Source organism: Cervus canadensis, chromosome 1 (assembly GCF_019320065.1).
Source record: "Cervus canadensis isolate Bull #8, Minnesota chromosome 1, ASM1932006v1, whole genome shotgun sequence".
Taxonomy (NCBI): domain Eukaryota; kingdom Metazoa; phylum Chordata; class Mammalia; order Artiodactyla; family Cervidae; genus Cervus; species Cervus canadensis.
In genome coordinates, this window is record NC_057386.1 from 100,366,688 (window position 1) to 100,387,557 (window position 20,870).

Here is a 20,870-nt window from a genome sequence, read left to right on the forward strand (position 1 = left end):
TTTTTAATACCACCTAATCTGACAATTTAGCTTGCTTTATATCTGCTAATAAGAGTTCCAACCAAAATTAACCATTTTTGTCCAAATTATCTGCATAAATTCATTTCTAAAATTCAAGTAACTCCAAATATAAACCCGAATTGGTTAATTATGAAAGAATGATCAGCTGAGTATAAGATATGACTTTTTATCACCCTGAAACTTAACTATAAAAGAGCAATTGGAATCACAGGGTTAAGCCTCTTTCAAAAGAAGTTCTCCCACCTTGTTAACATCAGAAACAGTGGCACATGTTGTTAAGGGGTACTAGCCCCCTTGGAACATAAGCATCAGATACAGAATTAATTTCTATCACTGGTGGTGAAATTCAATTTTGTCATTTTCCCCAAGATTATATAAAGTAATAAATTATAATAGTAATAAATATTATTATTATTATTGAGCAAAATAGCATTCTTGTTGTGTAATGTTACCTGAATGAAAAATGTGTTGGGAATATATCATTTACTTTCCACAACTCTTCCTTCGCTAGTCTCCTTTATTCTTTAAACTCTTTGTATCACATTCTTCTCATTTGTAACTTAGGGGAAACATGGATGCCCTGTTCATAGCACTGTTGTGGTGTTTGTGGGCCATGTTAGAACTGTGCCTGACCCAGAGAGAGGGTTCAGTGCACGTCAGCCATCAGCAGCAGCAGCAGAAGCAAATTCTTCAAATCTTCTACTTCAAAAAAACCTTACCAGTTGGTCCATGTACTCAAACTTTGAAAAGGAGAGTATGACAAAGTCACTCGTCTGCTTGATTCTTCCAAACTAAGTATTAATATGTGAGCAGTGCTCACATTTCTCATAATTTCTCATAATTGCTTCCAACCTTTAAAAAGTTACTTCTGTTACTATGTTGAGTAGAACTTTTCATGCATAAATGAAGGACACTTAGTTACTAAGTTCAAGGCCAAAGCATATGAATGTCTATGCATCAGCCTGCCAGGCAGCTTTATCTATTTCTCAGCAAATAAACATTGTAAGAAAAGGAAACGTTTGAAGTCAAACAAAGGTATACGTATGAAAAAGAGCTATTCTTTACATTAACACAAAACATGATATTAAACATTTCACATTGGATGTTACCAACAAATAAACATGAATATTTTAAAGAAAATATTAGTTCGCCAGGTAAATATTTTCTAGGAATAGAAAATTTTAGTTTAAAGGTGAAATAGTTCTATAAACAAATTATTTCCTAATTTCACATACTTAATTCTATTACCTGCTGCAATTGCTTGGTCTGCAATTATTTTTTCAAAGTCTTCTCTTTCCAAAGATTTCCTGAAATTATTTCAACATCTTAAATTATAAACTGACAAATGAATGCTAGAATTTCAGATTATAACATACAGAAATGATGACAGAAAATAATTTAAATTACCTTCTCTGTAGAGGCAAATCTTGACAGTCGAGTTTAAAGGAAAGGAGCAGTGACATGTACAAACCAAATCAATGTTGGAAAAGCCCAAATACACATGATCTAGACTGTTTCATCACTTTTTACAAAGTATAGTTACCTCTGAAACTAACTTCATATAAGCTAATAGGACAGAGGTTTGTACTGACAGAAAACGCTGTGGTACAAAATGGCCAAGGATGATAATAAATCAGGATGGGCTTTTCTGATAAACCAACCAAGAAGAAAAATCTACCTACTGATGGATTTCACTTCTAAGTAAGTCCTTATTTATTTTCTAAAGCAAATACACAGAATACGCTACTTTTAGGTTTTAGGTTCTATATATTTAACTATCAGGCACCATCACATTAAACTTTTATCCTTGACCTAAAATTAGTAACTAAAGAAATTTATTCCTTATTCAATTACTGAACTGCTTTAAGTAGCACAGAAGTTTATAATATATTTATATATTAATAACAATTAATATAATTTAATATATATGATTAATGATATATGATAATAGCATACATTTTGACTGATAGAAGGTTTTTGCAATTTCAACTGGGCAACTTGCTGATTCATGTTTGCTTAATTTTTTTTTGATGATTTCTGATAGTGGTAACTGATTAAAATCAAATTTACAAAACTACTAAAGCATATTAAAAGATACCCAAGTTATTTTGTGGTTCAGTTTGCTATTAGACAAGCCAAGATCACAAATAGGCATAAGTTGAAAATACTATATCAAACATATTTCAATAAAGCATGATACATGTAGAGAAATTACAAAAGAAAAAATTTTGACAAGGAAAATCACGCCACTAGCTACTTGATCACATAAAGGTATACTGCTTATAATATGAGATAAAAGACCGTTCAAAATCGGGAAACAAGTATATCAAGGCTGTATATTGTCACCCTGCTTATTTAACTTATATGCAGAGTACAACATGTGAAATCCTGGGCTGGATGAATCACAAGCTGGAATCAAGATTGCTGGGAGAATTATCAACAACCTCCGATATGCAAATGATACCACTCTATGGCAGAAAGTAAAGAGGAACTAAAGAGCCTCTTGATTAGGGTGAAAGAGGAGAGTGAAAAATCTGGCTCAAAACTCAACATTCAAAAAACTAAGATCATAGCATCCAGTTCCATCACTTAATGGCAAATAGATGGGAGAAAAGTGAAAACAATGGCAAATTTTATTTTCTTGGGCTCCAAAATCACTGCAGACAGTGACTGCAGCCATGAAATTAAAAGATGCTTGCTCCTTGAAAGAAAAGTTATGACAAACCTAGACAACATGCTAAAAAGCAGAGACGTCACTTAGCTGACAAAGATCCATCTGGTCAAAGCTATGGTTTTTCCAGTAGTCATGTTTGAATATGAGAGTTTCACCATAAAGAAGGCTGAGCACCAAAAAATTGATGCATTCAAATTGTGGTGCTGGAGAAGATTCTTAAGAATCCCTTGGACTACAAGGAGATCAAACCAGTCAATCCTAAAGGAAATCAACCCTGGATATTCATTGGAAGGACTGATGCTGAAGCTGAAGCTCCAATACTTTGGCCACCTGATGCGAAGAGCCAACTCACTAGAATAAGACCCTGATGCTGGGAAAGATTGAGGGCAGGAGGAGAAGGTGGGCAACAGAGGATGAGATGGTTGGATAGCATCACCGACTCAATGGACATGAGTTTGAGCAAAGTCTGAGAGATAGTGAGGGAGAGGGAAGCCTGGAGTGCTTCAGTCCATGGGGTCACATAGAGTTGGACATGACTTAGCGACTGAAAAACAACAGTCAGAAAGATATTATTATCTAAATAACTTGGGGATCAGGCTATGATATTACATCTAGTGTGAATTAGATACCCCCAACCCCTTGTTATATACTATATTAGTCAGTCTTCAGATTTGTTCCTTCTTCTCATTTAAGCATCTTTTTTTTTTTTTTTAAGAATTAGCCTAAAGCTGCTCAGAGAACTCTTCTGCCAATTCCAAGCAAAGCTTAGCTAAGTGAAACATCACACAGTGACATTCAAAATAAGCTCCCTAACTTTACCTTCAAAATTTTTTTAAAAGAAGGTATATGTCTGCATGTACACCAACAAATGAAGTGTGTTATACACACAGGCAGACATACACCAGCTATGAGTTCACACATGATGTGATCAAAAGGTACTAGGAAAAGATAAAAGCAAAAGTTTGAAACCAACCCAAAAGGGTATCATAATGAATGTATAAAACTCATTCACTTAAAACTGGTGGTGGGTATGCTGGATGATTCAGGGAACTCAAATCAGGGCTCTGTAACAACTTAAAGGGGTGGGATAGGGAGGAAGATGGGAGGGAGGTTCAAGACGGAGGGGACGTACGTATACCTATGGCTGATATTTGGCAGAAACATCATGTTGATGTTGATGTTTGGCAGAAACCAACACAATTCTATAAAGCAGTTATCTTTCAATTTAAAAATAAACAAATTTAAAATTTTAAAAATGGTGGTGGGCGGGAAAGTGAAGTTCCCCTCAGCAGTCAGCACACTGACCTCAGTAGAAACGGCAGCCGACCTGCCAGAAAGATGGGGGGAAAGCCCAACATAGCCAAGAATTAAAGAAACAAAGCAGAGACAAGCCATTTGGCATCATCAGCAGGCAGTCTCACAAGAGAAAAAGTCCCTCTTCTTATTTCAACAGTGGTCTAATCATTAGGACAATTTAAAAGTATGATCAACTCTTTAAGAAGTCAAAGAAGAAGTAAAAAGATTTTTCAAAATTTCAAATAAAACCATTTCTTTAAGGTTTAAGTTTGTTGTTGTTTTTTTTTTTTTAAAGAGCTCCATCTCTGGGAGCACATCCTAATTGAATATCAGCATCAAGCTTAGGCACATTTCAGGACACCAAGCCCTGGGAATAAATTCTGAGTCAACTGGCTGCCAAGGCCTCAGGCAGACAGACACAGTAGCACAGCTCCAGGACTTGCTGGCTATCTTATCAGCCGGACTGAGAATTAAGGTCAGAGGCTCCTGGAATGCTGTCCATATCACTCTGCAAACACAGCTTCTGTCAGACACATAGATTCACACTCTCTTTTTGGACCTGTCTCTGACCCCTTCTTGGCTTGCCTGCCGCCTGCAGCCTGGGACCAGTTAGTCAGCAAGCGAAATTAAGCCCAGAAAACTCACAGAGCAGATGATCCCCTCCTGAGCAGCAGACAGATGGATGAATGTATAAAATATTCCCGACAAGGGTACTGGTTTGCAAAAATTGCAAATTCAACTCTGAAATTTGAACGCAAGTGTTTATTGTAGTATTTACACAGCAAATAATCCTTCCATTTCTGGGAAACCAAAACAAAGCCAAATCAAGAAAATGAGCCAGCAGTAAATGTGCCAAGATGTATTTGTAAAATGAACTCTAAAAATCAGGGTTTGTTTAGTTTTTTTTAATTCACCTTATATATGAAACTGTTACAGAAAGCTTTCTTAAAGAAAATTTCAAAGACAGAGTAGAAGAAAAAGTATGAATAGAACAGGTATCTGAATATCAGTATAATCAGTATAACCAAGCTAGTTAGGAAAATACTGAAACACTTCCGTAAGGACTGATCCAGCTGTCGCCCCACTCCCGAGTTGCCCACCTCTTGCTCCCACATCCTTCCCTTCTGATGCAGGAGCTAAAAATTTAACCTGTGCAATACTGTAAAGTAATCAGCCTCCAATTAAAATAAATTAATGAATTTTTAAAAATTGTGGCTCAGGCTGGGGCGAGGGGACAGGCAGGCTGCACTGGGACCTGGCCCCAGATTCTTGGCACTGTTCTTCAGGCAGGAGTCTGCTCTGATCCACGCCTTCACTTTGTTAAATATTTCAGAAATTACACCCTAGCAGAAAAGAATAGGCCTTTGGGGAGTTTACTAAATGGAGCAGCCCAGGGTAACATGGTTAAAATCATGGACTCTGAAAAACCCAGCCTTGAATCCGTTCTGCAATTTCCTAAACAGCTATAAAATTCTAGACATTTTATAGAAACCTGAGCTTAGTGACATATGAACTGTGAAAAATGAACACACTTCCTTTCAGATTAGTGGCAGCTAAAATGCTTAGCCCAGTTCCTGGCATACCAAAATGATTCATATATGCGATACACCACTAAGCACTGGTTATTAGTAGCTGTGTCAGTGACTGTAAGAGGAGATTCATGCAACTGAAATAATTCAATTTACCTGTTTTCCTTTATTTTGTGTTTTGCCAATGTTCTCTGAAGGGCAAGGTTCAGACGCTCAAACTGAAAATTGAAAAGAAAAGTTTTAAACACTCCCTTAAATAATCATTTTCTTGAAGATACGTACTTCACGAAAATTTCTTCTGAGAGCTTGTCAGGAAGAAGCAGAAGCATTGCTACTTTAATGACAAGTGTAGTTGAACTACCCCTGTGGAAAAGAGGACTGATTTTCAACGGCTCGCACATTTGGGAAGAAGCCAAGGACTCAAACGAACTTGAATCTGGATGTGGGCTGTGCCCCTGGTGGGTGGTTCTGACAGCCACCGAGCTGGTATCACACAAGAGACTCAGTTTGGTGAAGTCAGGCACCCCTTCCTCCAGGTCAGGAAATCCCTTGGACACGCAGCCAGGACTTCAGTCTCAGCGGGGGTCAAGCCAGGAGACCCTCATTCCTTCCACAGACCCATAGCAGCCCCCTACCCCATGCTGAGATCCTCCACCCTCCCACAGTCTCACATTCTGCTCATGTATCATTCCTGTCTCTTCCTGCTCTAGAAACTCCAAGCATCTGTCTCTTCCCTTTCTTTTATCCCTTAAATCCAATCTGTCACCGAGTTCAGTTGATTACTGATTGAAACAAATCTTGGATTTCCCCAAACTTGTACTCATTTCTTTTCCTTGAACAAACAATCTTCACAAAATACTTACAGTGTTCTTCTCTTTTACTGATTTCTGAGTATCTCATGAATCTTCCTAGATTGCAAAATACTTGTATGTAAGCCTGCATAATTTTAAATATTGGTTGACAATATCTCTTAGCAGCTTGCTCTCCCTAACCAGTTAATAAGTAGAAAGTAAATCATTGGTAACTTCTTTACATTCCATAAAAAAAAAAATTCTATGTATCTGCATGTGTATACAGCCGCCTTCTGTAGTTTATCCAGAGGACAGTGGAGAATTCTCTGGCTCTGTCCCAAGTTGTGAAATTCCTTTTTCCTTAAGAACTATTTATATCCCTCTTAGACTTTCCACTGGTCAAGTGAGACAGTAAAGTTAAGCAAAATCGACCAAGTTTCTGTTTTAATGAAATTATGAAAAGAACTTTTGGTTTCTAAACAGCATATATTAATAGAACTTAAACGTGAAATTTCTTGAAAGACAATACAAGTGCTGAAAAGAAATAAAATAGAACTTAAATTTACCCATATACCAATTTTTATGATGGTTTAGATAAGGAGAGAGAGAAAGAAGGGCTGGAGAGTGCCAGGCCAGCAGGCAGATTCTGAGCAAGGGCCCAGAACCCTGTGGCAAAGGGTGATTGCCTAGCAGGCAGAGAGCAGGTTTAGGAAAGGAAATGAGGGCATGTTCTTTTAAATCAGGGAAGGAAGAAGGAAACATTAGACTTGAGACTCTAAAGGAGGCAGGAGCAGACAGCCTAGGGTGCTTAAGAAGGCTTCAATATCTCAAGGGCATTTTTGTTTGTTTTTTTCTTATCCTTATGTACTGCTTTTTATTTCTATAGGTTATATTCTTTTAAGTGGAATCCTTAAAATCTATGAATTTTCAGCAGCTCAATTTTCAGTAGCTCTTTCCAGATCAATTTCATAAAAGTTTGTAGCCATTGGCATTCCCATCAGTTATATCTAAGACTGCCAGTATCAGCTTCACCCCATCAAGGGGCTTTGACTTCATAGAGAGTGACTCTGGAATCACAAACACCAGCAAGTCTTTGTGGATGAAAACCCACGAAACTCTGGGTTGCTGGGAGTTTTGTCCTTCTCTAAAACCTATTCAGACAGAAAGTGAGTACATGTGTGCATGCTCAGTTGTGTCTGACTCTTTGCAACCCAAAGGACTGTAGCCCACCAGGTTCCTCTGTCCATGAGATTTCCCAAGAAAGAATACTGGAGTGGGTTGCCATTTCCTCCTCCAGGGGATCTTCCCCACCCAGGGATAGAAGCTGCGTCTCCCACAACTCTCGCGTTGGCAGGCAGATTTTTTTACAGCTGAGCCACTATAACGAAGAGGGGTCATCAGTGACATGATGGTCACTGCCTGCACAGAAGATCTTGGTTGTCCTTCAAGCATTTGCAACCTGACATTTTTTTTTTCTTATTTTCTGTCTTCTCCACTAGAATAGAGACTCCAAAAGGGCAGGGAAGATCTGTTTAGCTCACCACTGCATGTCAGGCACCTAGAAAGTACCTGGTCACAGGAGATGCTACCTACATACTGATGGAATGAAGGGAGAAAGGAATGAATGAATGCACATCATCTCCCCTGTCAGCCATTCCAAGTCCTGAAGGCTTAGTCTGTAACATCTATATCAGTGAAGCAATATAATTCAGTATATAATATAATTCAATATAATTCAGTACAGAGATGTTACCATTGCAGCTTGCTCGAAAACACAATTTATATTATTTCCAAGTTAAAATAATTTGAATTACATTTGCCTATACATGATTTATTGCTCTGACCAGGAACTTGGGATGGGCAACAAGGAAAGAAAATCCATCCATTTCTGCCCCTGAAGACTTTCTCCTTCCTCACCTCGAGTACTAGTGGAAATATCACCATCCTCTCTCCTCCTCTTGACCTTTTGGTTAAACATTAGGACACATTTTTACTATTCTCAGTCTGTATTCTTCCTGGTCTTTCATTTCCTTCCCACTGCCACCAGGAACTTCTTTTTCTAGTCCTTTCCTCCTAACATATATGCTGTCATTGTAAGAAAGGACAAATGGTCCCTCTCTCATTGCTGGAGTTCCTAGAACAGGTGTCTTCCTGACTTTCTATGCTGAATCAGAACTCGGGACCTACTGTATAGCATAAGTCCCTCTACTCAATATTCTGTAATAGCCTATAAGGGGAAAGAATCTGAAAAAAGAATGGATACATGTATATGTATAACTGACTCACTTTTCTATACACCTGAAACTAGCACAACATTCTAAGTCAACTCTACTCCAATAAATTTTTTTTTTAAAAAAGAATTTGCTTTTTTTAAGTAAAAAGTTCTGAAGTCCTAGCCAAGCTGTAGCAGCATACGTTAGTGATATTACAGCTAAACAGGCTTTGGTGTCTGCTTTCATCATACACCATTGCTCCTCTGGAATACTGTTATAAATTCAAAACAAGACAAAACAAAACCCACAAGTTTTTCAGACAAAACATTTTTTGGTAAAGGCTGCCGGTGCCTAGAGCTTCCTACCTTGGCCCTAAGGCTTCTCGAACACATTCTGAGCCCACACCCTGAGATGATGCAGATCACAAGAAAGTCAGGAGCAGGACTCGACTTCCCTGAGATCTCATGCCTCATGATGCAGAATCAATGACTGCAGGATGGCCCTGGAGGTGCTAGTATATTAACACTTCAGGTGCAACTGCCGTTTGATCCAGTATTGCTGGGAACACTCTGAATGGAATTTCATTGGTCTGGTTTATAGATTAGTTGCTATTTCAGATGATTTTTAACTTTTCTGCATTTTTTTCTTTTTGCCTAAAGGCTACATTAAGAAAGCTTATGTTTATGTAAGAGCAAAGAAAAGTCACTGAAAGGTTTTGGGTATGGCAGGACCTGGGATGGGATGTTTTCTATAGTTCTTAATGTTCTTCTAGACCAAGGAAATTTTATCTCATAAGGATAATGGAATACTAATACTTTTTTTCTTCTTGCAACCCAGTATTTCACAACACATTCAGAGCTTCAGGAGCTCCTTCAGATCCCCTTAGTCTACAAGGTGTTTGACTTGGGATAAGATCCTTCATATAAGCGTGGGCTGCTGTGTGCCGTGCTGTCGCTTCAGCCGCTTGTCTGACTCTTTGCGACCCTCTGGACTGTAGCCCATCAGGCTCCTCTGTCCATGGGATTCTCCAGGTAAGAACACTGGAGTGGGTTAGCCATGTTCTCCTCCAGGGGATCTACCCAACCCAGGGATCAAACCCGCATCTCTGATGTCTCCTGCATTGGCAGGTGGGTTCTCTATCACTAATGCCACCTGAGAAGCCCTCATATAAGCATCTGTGACTCGATTCACTTCAGGAAATGGGTTCTGATTTGCTATAACTGTAGCTAAGATCATGATGCAGTTATTTTAAAAAAACACTCTGCTTGAGGAGCTTACAGGATTATTGGGGAGAATTTCTATGAAAAATCAGCTAATAATATAATAGAAGAGCAACAGATTATGAATGAGGTGCAGAGACCATTCCATCTCCCCTAGTTATCTTAAAGCAAGTGATCTAACTTTTACGTGTCTTAATTTCTTCAAACAAATGAAAAGCTTGCACTAGATGAGCTATAAGTCCTTTGTAACCTACGATTCCACGACTCTGGAATACCATCTCCCACTCTAAATTTGCTAAGAATAACAAACTATAATACTTGCCCCCCATAAAACATAACTGGAGTTTACATCTAATTACCAAAAACAAGAACGAGGATGCCATCAAATGCTCTCTGGAGTCTCTTCTTTTGGGCTACTGATGGGACTGAAATTGAACAGTAGGTTAAGCATTAAATCTGTCCACTTAAAAAAGATCAGTTTTTACAAAAGCCCTGTTTAATCAAAGACACCTAGGTGTTTGAATAGCTGATGAAGTAATCTAGTTTGGTTGCTATTCAGCATGAATGTATCCGGCCCTGGGATGTTCGCTGAAACGTGAATGAAAACGGCCTCAGTTGTGGGAAAGAGTCCTGGTTCTTCAGGTCAAGGGCAGCCCTCTCGCCTCCTGAAGTCCTCAGCCTGGCTTTTCCCTGCTACACGACAGCACACCCAAAGCTCCTGTGAGCCCGCAAACAAATGACACAGATTATCCTAAATAAAGGAAAATAAGGACGCATATATTTGATATTCTGAATGTTTTTAAAAGAGATTCCAATACATGCATGACTTCCATTGTAGGAATTCAGAATTTATCAGACAAAATAATGAAGCCAACGGGGTAATGACAGGACCTGGGGAAAGCATGGCTGCTCTCCAGCTTCCCAACCTCACCATCTGCTCATCCCCATGCTCTGCCCTTGGAAATGAGGGTGCCAACCGCTTCCCAGACTGACACCAAGCAACTGCCCGGGAAGAGCTGCATCCCTCATCCCAGCCAACACTGGCTGCTGGTGACTGGAGTGGGGAGACAGTAATTAAATCTTTCCATCTCAAAAGCCACTAGCCAGTCTACTACTGTGCTTATCTTACATTTGAAATAAGTTCCCTCAACTTCCTGCCAATTCTAATTTATCCATTCTTCAAGCTTCAAGTCTCTTCTTTGCCAGTTGAGCCCATATTGCTGACAGCAGTAATTGCTGTATCCTACAAAGGCTGTGTGACTTTGGTCAAGTCACTCAGCCTCTCGGGTCCTTCTTGGGAATGAAACAAGGTTACCCCTGAAGGTCCTTCCAGTCCTAAAAGTCAGCAGCCTGTGGTCCTCCAGTGTTTCTCACAAGGCAAAGGGTTGGTGTGGAGTCAATTAAAAATCATCAATAAATTATGAGAGCCAGAATCTGATTATTTCAATGCCCAATCTCCTAGGCTAAGTGAATTTGCATAAAACTGTGAACACTGTCAGAGGGAGGAACACACACCATGAAGACTTTCAGTGGTCTTCTCTTTAGCCCCATGGGGTGAGGAGCTCTCCACAAGCCCTGTCTATTCCAAATATATTTTACCTAATTAGGTCTATGGCCTGTCCCCAGCATTTCTTGTTTTCTCTTTTCCCCCCAGTTTTATTGAGAAATAATTGACATACATTACTGTTTAAGTTTACACATGCAGCATGACACCTTGATTTACATCTAGTGTGAAATGATGACCCCAATAAGGCTCAGCTAACATCCATCTTCTCATATAGATGCAGCACAAAGAAAAGAAAGGAAAACAAAATCTTTGTCTTTGTGATGAGAACTCAGAGGATGTAACCTTCCTACACACCACACAGGATGGCAGGGTCACCATGAGTTACACCCATGGTACTCATTTATTTTATCTTCCAACATCTTGGGACCACCTTCCTCTAAACCCCTTCCCCCCCCTCTGCCTCTGGGGACCACATGTATGATCTCTTTTTCTATGAGTTATTGTTGTTTTTTAAGATACCACATATGAGACTATACAGTGTTTGTCTTTCCTGAATCCCTTTAAGAGTGGGGCTCCAGATCTCAAAACAGCATTAGGCTGTGCAGCCCACAGACCTACACCAAGACACGTCCAAACTGGTGACAGGGGTGACATGAACAGGCCTGTGACCCTGACCAACCCAGCAGAACAAGGCGGGGGATGGGGGTCTCCCCACTTCAGCAAGTTGGCGGGAACAGATTATGCTCTTAGGAATTAGATGAGGGAAACCCAGCAGAGAATAAGCTATTCTCCAAGGAATTTAGCTCTAAAAAAACAGCTAATGAATCTATAAAAAAAAAAAATAGCTTGCCATCCATAAGTAACTAATGGGCCTTGGTGGGTGGTGAGAGCTGTGGATTATTTCACCTAATGCTTGTGCAAACTCTAGGGACCTGGGACTGTCAGTGTGTCTATTTTCAGATAAGGATGCTGAGGCCAAGAGGATGAAACAGCTGCTCAAAGTCATAAAACTTGTCAGAGTGCAGGATGCTTTGGAAAAGAATGCAAGACTGTAAACATTTTAAGATTAAACACAATTTAAGAAAATGATTGCTTTTTAAAAATGTTTTTAAATGTTTTCAGAAAATTGTCAAATTGTCTACATCTACTGCAGCCTTGAAAGTGAGAAAGCGAGTGTTCACATTTTCCTTAGGAAAACACCCTATTACCATTTTCAAAATGTCAGTAAGATCTTGAAAGGGCAGGCACTCACCTCTGGGAAAATCAGTTTGCAAATACTCTCTGCCAAAGTGTGAAGATAGACCCGGCTGCGGCTGGTCTTCCTCCGGGGAAGCCTTCCGGGCGGGTTCTTGTCAGGGACACCTGGACAGATGCCCGGCTGCCCTGGGGTAGCTGCTGGCCCACTCCCTGTGGCTTCCCCCAAGGGCTCTCTGGGGACCTGCCCCGGGGCCAGCAGGGAGAAGGGGCAGTCCCCTGTGATCTGCAGATCCTTCAGCTTCGCGCAGAACATGGTGATTGCTCCTGGGCTTGGTTCTTTTTACCAGGATGGACACACAGAAGCCACTAGTGGACCAGAGATGTTGGTGACCAGGGAGTCCAGGGGCTGCAGAAGGTCAGAGGAGAAAGAGGAGTGACTCTGTATTCCTATGGAAAAAGAAAAATACAGGTATGAAAAAGTGAAGACCATACAGTCCTATGTCATTTTCAAGTTAAAAAAAAAAAAATTCTGGTGCAAATGTCCATTATAAATGGATGGAACATTTGGTAAAGATCTTATTCCTACGTGTGCATTCTGCTGCTGCTGCTGCTAAGTCACTTCAGTCATGTCCAACTCTGTGCCACCACATAGACGGCAGCCCACCAGGCTCCTCCGTCCCTGGGATTCTCCAGTCAAGAATACTGGAGTGGGTTGCCATTTCCTTCTCCTGTGTGCATTCTAGTATACTAGAAAAATACTTGCTTTTTGTATGTTAATATTTTTCAAATGGAATATAATTTTCTCCAAAATGTCTTTAGCACAAACTACTGATTCCCATTTTTATAGCCCATTTGGTCTCATTTGATTCCACAAGGATGAAATATTGTGGTTTTATGACAGAAGCTGGGTCTAAAACTATGTCATATCACTGCTGATACTACTAAATTCTCATTAGTCTGTATTTTCTAAAAAATCAGAATAGCATGCATAATGTCTCCTAAACATACCTAAAGAAAAAATGTATATAATGATGCCCAAGTATATGTTGTTAGATCTGAAACATTGTCTTTTATATGAAAAAATTAATTGAAATGATTACTGCCAAAGACACTTATCTTTTCAAATAGTAAAATATATTTAAAATATCACCAAAATGAAAAACAAATAATATTTTTTCAAAAGACTCCTGATTCCTAAGAATAGGCCACTGGATTTACAGGAGACTTTGAATCCAAATCCAGATGACGCTGGAGTAATCCAAGAAGGCCTCTCTTCCTAGGAGTCCCCAAAGTCAGGAGCATGACCCTTCTTGCTAATTTTCCCCTGTACATTTGTTTTTGTTGATATTGTAATGGAGTCTCCATAATTCACAACTCATGTCTCATTAGTTAACTTTTCAGTGGAACCATCTGGTTGTAAATTCAGCTTGTCAACAATACAATGATGTTGATTAACTGGGTCCACCGACTATTTCCATACTTGGAAAATCAAAAAACTCAAAAAAGAGGGAAAAAGAACACATGGTCTGGTACAGTGCTAAGAACCCTGTATTTACATTTAAGCTTCACAGCAACCACTTGAAATAGGTATTCTTATCACCAGTGGGTCAGAGGCTCAACGTTTGTGTCATCTTTGATTTGAAATGCTAGAAAGTGCAAGAGCTATGGTTCAAACATAGGTCCATCGATTCCACAGCCAATGGGTTTCAAATAACTCAAACTCATAGATTATTAAGTTACACTTGTTTCTAAACAATCAGGCTTAGTTTATACACTAGAATTAATTTATCTCGAAGATATGGTTTATAAGTTTACATTAGAAAGCAAACAAGAACGTAATTATCCTGCTCGCTGGCTGGTGGTACTTGAATCATCCAGCATAAAGGATTATACTTCAGTCTTTGGAATTGGAGTTCAATTACTTTGTGTCTTTTCTATGCACCTCAGTGCTCTCAGTATGTTCCTAATGTATATAACATCAGCTTATAATTTGTCACAGATAAATTACTGATAGGCTTAGAACAATGGACAATTCATTTTCCAAACTGGGACAAATAAGGAAGCTGAATTCACATCTGACAGCCCCTGGGGCATTGCTGGGTTATCAGGTTTGGGGAAGATGATGGATGCTGACAGTCTAGAAGAAACTGTTGGAACTCTCTGTTTATTTTTATTTTTTTAATTTTTATTTTATATTGGAGTATAGTTGATTTACAATGTTGTGTTAGTTTCAGGCGTACAACAAAATAGTTCAGTTTTACATATACATGTATCTATTCTTTCAGATTCTTTTCCCTTAGTGTGTATTTATTTTTTTAATTGAAACATAGATGCTTTACAGAATTTTGTTATTTTTTTGTCAAATCTCAACATGAATCAGTCAGAGGTATACATTTACTCCAAACTCCTAATTTATCCCTCCCCCTTTAACCATTTGGTAACCCTAAGTTTGTTTTCTAGGTCTGTGTGTCTGTTTCTGTTTTGTAAATAAGTTCATTTGTGTCATTTTCAAAGATTTCACCTACCTGACTCTGTTTCTTAAAGTCAAACCCCAAATCCTTGTTCATACATGATTTATGAATCTTCAGGAAGGTACAAAGGGAGATGCTTTCAGCATTAAGGAGCAGAAACCATATTCTGCCAGCAGAGAAGAGGGCATGGTCTGTCTCAAAGGCTGCTGGGTGCCCAGAGGTGATCTGGTGATGGAGGACCAGTTACTGGATTCTGAAAGACCTGCAGATCTACAGCTCTCCACCAAGATCTGTTTAAGATTCAGTTCTACAAGTAGCTGTTTCTTAGTCTTTAATGTTTCTCAACAACACTATTAAGCATGCATGCTAAGTCACTTCAGTCCTGTCCGAGTCTTTGTGACCCTATGGACTGTAGACCGCCAGGCTTCTATGTCTTTGGGATTCTCCAGCCAAGAACACTGGAGTGGACTGCCATTTCCTACTTGAAGGGATCTTCCCACCCAAGGATCAAACCCACATCTCATATGTCTCCTGCATTGGCAAGAGTACCACCTATTACTATTTATTAACTCCTGTCCTCTGGCATGGTGTAGATCAGGGGTCCAACCTCCCCATAAAGGCAGAGTGGGTCACTTCAGCTTGTGGTCAACACCTCAACTCTGCCAACTGCAGCAGATACACAGAGGAGAGATCATGGACATGGTCCCATGAAAACAGGCTGCACAGGCCATAGTACTGACTCATGTTTGCAAAAAGCTAAGCAAATTAGATGAAGCGTTTTAATACAAATGTAATTTTAACCATGGGGTTAGAGTTACTTCCTCATCACCTCTTCCCACTCCCAAAATAGAGAACCTCTCTGGATTCGGTTTTGCACAACTTGAAAGTAATTAAGAGTCTAGTAGATAATTCTTAATAAATATTTATTAATAAAAATCAAAATACCATTATTTTATGTGAATTTTTAGGAAGAAAAATTGTATTAATTGAATGTCATAGTTTCAGTTACATAAAAATATAATAACTAGAGAAGAGGGCACTTAAAAAAGGCCATAAAAATAGAAGATTATATGTTGGAGCTGATGCGGGTCTGGAATTTCTTCCTAAAATCAGTTATTCTGGTACATATTATAATTTTAGTATTGCACTGAGGATTCCGACATAATGTAGTTTATGAAAATTCTTCCATTATGCTTAATCTTCCATTTAAATTGGATTTCAACCCTTGTTCTCAAACCCAATATTTTATCCTCGTCTCTTCAATCTCATTAGAGCAGGACACAACTGACCAGTCAGACTTCCTGGAAATTCTTTTTTCTCCAAGATGACACAGTGCTCTGATTTCCAGCCAATGTGCCTAACATGTTTTGTTTTTTTTTAATTAAAGTAAAAACAGCAACAGGAAACAAACTGTGCTTACTTCAAGATCAGTTAAGTGTTTAGTCTCATTAAATCACATATGTATCAACAAACTAATTAGCGTCCCTCGTCTGTGCAGCTGATGAAATTACACTACGAACAGATGCAGCCAATGCCAATACCTTGGAAAGTCGTGTTTGTCAGTCATTTGCCAGGTTGCCAGGAAGACAGACTATGCTCTTCAAGGGAACCAGTGACGATTCTTTCGTATAGCATTAGCAGCAACTTCAGAAATGGTTGGGTCAGTTCCTGAATGCAGTACAGAGCTGGGTGTAGATGTGGTAGTGACATGGGAGGGAAAAAAACAAGTGAACTGAAGTGATAAATTTGGTGACAAGGCCTTGGCAGGCAGTGGAAGAGATATTCTCAGAAATTCAAAGAGGTATTTGCCATCCCCCAGGCTGATGATTAAACAGCCTCCAAATTGACTGAACGCTTTCTCCTTTTACTGGTAAGTGATTAATTCCTCTAGAGTGACAATAAAGACCCGTCTATTGACCTCATATCAATAACCAGGATGCAAAAGCAGTATATATATATGTATATGTATCAGTGTTTACTGGCCGTACACCTGAAACTAACACAGCGTTATAAATCAACTATACTCCAATATAAAATTTTTTAAAATAACCAGGATGCATTGCTGTGTAGGTAATGAGATACTCCATCATTAATCTCTAAGGAAAGAATTAAGCACAAACCCTTGTTTTCCACATGTGAAAAACCTGGGGGTGGGGGGAAGCACCCCATATGTACTTTCTCACACAGAAAGCCTGTTTTACAACAGGTCACAGGTCAGGCTTAGCACCCAGCCACACCGAAGTCTGTGATTCAAGAAATATGTGTTTTAAGATTAAATTCCAAAGTCCAGATTTAGAACAGTAGCTGAAAGAAGAGAGAACTTCAAGGATAAAGTGTGCATGTCCCACCCAAATTGTGGCAACCATCTTCATAAACAAATGTCAAGAAGGCAGCTTAATATTCAGAACATCGAACGTTTTCATTCCTCTAAAGCTGAAAAATTGTTCAATAGAATTTCAAAAATCAGGCCTTCAAAATGTGTTTCTTTTCACTTGGCAGGAAGCAATATTTACAGAACAGTGCCCTGTGACAGACCAGGGAAGCTGGACAAAGTAGTAGAAAAACTGTGCCTCCCTGAGTGGAGGGAAAGGGCAAGGGAGAGCCAGGTTCCTTCATGATGCCCCTGCTCCCAGCTCTAATGCCAGCTCTGCTTTTTTTCCAGTCACAGCCCCGTGCAGCACTCACCCCGTTTACACAAGATTTATTCTTCCACCTACCAGGCTCTGGCTTTGCTTTCACTGTGTCACCCAAACCTCCTTGCTAAATTCAGCCATGAGCTCCTGAAAGTTAAAGTTCCAAACACACCTGACCTACCCCTGGCATTTTGCTTTTTGTAAGCTCCATTCCCACAGATTCTCTGATGCATTAGCTTGCATCCTGCTTCCTGCTTCATCCCTTCATTTGTTCACGTCCCAGTCTACTCAACAAGCATTTATGAGTGGCCTACTATATATGGGACATTCTTCCAGGTGCAAGGGCAGAGCCATGGGCGAAAGTCATCATAGTCAGGCGGAGCTTACAATCTAGCAGGAAGACTAGACTATTTTTAATTTTTTACTCCTAATTTAGCCCCTCCCCATCTTTCTTCCCCTTTGGCAGCAATAAGTCTGTTCTCTATGTCTGTGAGTCTGTTTCTGCTTTGCAAATAAGTTCATTTGTGTCATATTTTAGGTTCCACGTATAAGTGATATCATACGGTATTTGTCTTTCTCTGACTTACTTCACTTAGTATCATAATATCTAGGTCCATCCTTGTTGCTGAAAATGAAATGATCTCATTCCTTTTTATGGCCAAGTAATATGCCATTGTACAAAAACACCATATTTCCTTTATCCATTCTTTGGTTGATGGACATTTCGGTAGTTTCCATGTCCTGGCTATTGTAAACAGTGCTGCTGCGAACACTGGGGTGCCTGCTCTTTTTGAATTATGGTTTTCCCCAGATATATGCCCAGAAGTGGGGTTGCTAGATCATATGGAACTTCTATTTTTAGTTTTTAAAGGAAGCATCTCCACACTGCTCATAGTGGCTGTCCATAGTGGCTGTACCAGTTGAAATTCCCAGCAGTGGTATAAGAGGATTCCTTTAGGAAAACTACTTCTGACACGCAGCTCCAAGTATGACGTGTGCTATCAAAGGGGGCACACCCCCGACTCCCGGAGTGACACCAGGGATCCCAATCCAGTACCGGGAGGAAGAGACACCCAAGCTGAATGGTGACTGTGAGCCAAGAGAGCCCCAGAGAAAACAGCATGCTTGGAGGCCAGGACAGACCAGGGCACGTCCCAGGAAATGAATGGACCCAGCCCAGCCGGAGCGTGCAGCCAGGGAAAACCTGGGGAGGGTGATGCAGATGAGCCAGCGGAGGTCAGGACGTACTGATGGGGGGCATGTAAACCATGCCACCTAAGCCACCACTCTCTTCTAAGGGCTGGGGGACTAAGAAGTGAGAATACCATTGTATTTTCAAGAGATTATCTGAAATGCAGGATGAGGGCATGAGGGACAGGTCAGAGTTGGACAGGTGGCTGATCTGGGCTGGATCAGAGAGTGGCCCCGTGGATAAAAAGCAAATCAATTTCGAAGCATCTCCGAGAGACAACCCACAGGCTTTGTCTCCTGGTGGGACGTGGGGCTGAAGGCAAGGGAGCCCACAGGCTCCCGACTCACCTTATCAATAAACCATAGCCCAGGGGAGACCAGGATCCAGAAGAGTACCCTTTAAAGTTGTCCACAGCTCATTTCCCAAGACCAGGTTATTCAGCCATAACCAAGTCCAGATGTGGGGTTTGAAATATTACATGACCATTCATGGGGACTGGGCTGCTCCAATTCTCCTCTGAAGCCTTCTTTAGGGAAGCAGCTCCTCCTTATTCCAAAGCACAGACATGGGCAAGCCGACAGCAGTTCAGATTCTAGGCTGGCTACTGACCTCCACAGTGCAAGGCAGTTCCAGCTCTCTGCACAAGCGGAAGATGCTTAGTTTAAATTTTTGTTACTAAGAGCCCATGCTGGTCACCCTCCACAGAATAAGGAAGTTACCTCTAAAGTTCATGGCAACCTCAGCCCTGGGGACCCAAAACACAAGGAACTCTCCTTTTCCTAAAAATAACTGCCTTGCTAAAGCTACAGCACCGGACACAAATGCTTAACACATTACATTAATTCTTTCTTAAAAATAAGGTGGGCATGATCCATACCTTTCTTAGATTCAGCAGGCAATTCAGTGACAACTTTGAAATAAGAGCAACGTTGATACTCTAGAGCTGGGAGATTTTAACTCTAAGAATTATCACTTTTTGATTCTCAATTTGTATAGAAAACTTACACGATGCTTTATGACTAATTAAAGAGTAAAACTTTGGGGACTATAAATTCTAAATACCTGTGCTTTTAAACCTCTCTACCAGGATTATCACTGAAATCTGAGGGCATACAGTTAGTAGCTCTTCAAATTAAATACCATTCCCTCTTAATGGCAGGTCACAAGGAAATCAGATAAATGTTTCAATATTTTGTTCCAGAAATATGTGGAATACTTTCCAGCTCTTCCTAGAATCCACATCATACTTATACTGCTCAAATAGTTCCTTACAATGACTTCATCTTTTTATGAATATATTTACGGAAAATATGGTGATTCTTATGCAGAGTTACGAGAGACAAGTGATTCCTTTTTACCCTATAAAAAGCCATTTTGTTTTCAACTATTTGCAGATAAATACTGTGTATTTCTGTGATGTGGTTTAGCTCATACCCACTAATGAGGGATAACGTCAGTGTAAAATAGGGGTCACCTAGACCCCCATTCGCCCCTGCAAGTCCCCTCAGCTCAGCTTGAATACACACCCTGTCTTGTTACAGTTTCCTTTTTTAGTTCCCTTTCTCAATAACTCATCAGGCTCTTCACTTTCCTACAGTCCCTTCCCATCAAGCTACCTCTTCCCCTTAAACCAGTCCTGTAATTACTGTAGTGCAGTATTCATCAGAATTCAGCTTGTCTTTTTAACTAAGCTTGTATGTTTGTTAGGACCGTTATAGCTCTAGCTAGTGCTGTTAAGTGTTGATTGGTTTCACTTCAACACATTTTCTTCCCATAAGTCCATTTATTTTTAGTGCATAATTCTGCAGCATACAGAGATTTTTAGGAACACTTGTATCATGTTATATGAGAAATGCCTGTATTTCAACAGTGTTTGATTGAAATTTACAAGTAAGGTGAAATCCTACTTAATTACTTAGGGAAAAAAATAGAGTCACATTCTCTAAGACTATGGATTTCATTACTATTCAGGTAGTAAACACTGATGAAACTTTCAAAACAGATCAGGTGTGAGGACCCAAGTCAGGTTCCAGAACCAAAGGCTGAGTTAGGTTCCGGCACCAAAGGTTGTGTGTTTAACTCTTGACTCTACCCTTTATCAACTCTGTGATTTTAGTAAAATTCCT

General features: G+C 39.9%; 1 protein-coding gene across 7 annotated transcripts in view; it reads right to left on the bottom strand.

Annotated features, from left to right (window-relative positions):
* Window positions 1–20,870, bottom strand: part of GUCY1A1 (guanylate cyclase 1 soluble subunit alpha 1) — a 63,960-nt gene that overhangs the window by 20,613 nt on the left and 22,477 nt on the right. For 2 of the 7 annotated variants that reach the window (XM_043487772.1, XM_043487766.1), the window contains exons 2-5: window positions 16,461–16,604; window positions 12,504–12,895; window positions 5,677–5,738; window positions 1,270–1,328 (exon numbers count right to left, since the gene is read on the bottom strand). In XM_043487772.1, the coding sequence (XP_043343707.1) occupies window positions 1,270–1,328; window positions 5,677–5,738; window positions 12,504–12,761 (379 nt within the window). In that variant the 5' untranslated portion in view covers window positions 12,762–12,895; window positions 16,461–16,604. The remainder of the gene's footprint in view (window positions 1–1,269; window positions 1,329–5,676; window positions 5,739–12,503; window positions 12,896–16,460; window positions 16,605–20,870) is intronic. The other 5 variants (XM_043487761.1, XM_043487763.1, XM_043487799.1 and 2 more) reach the window with 3 other exon arrangements.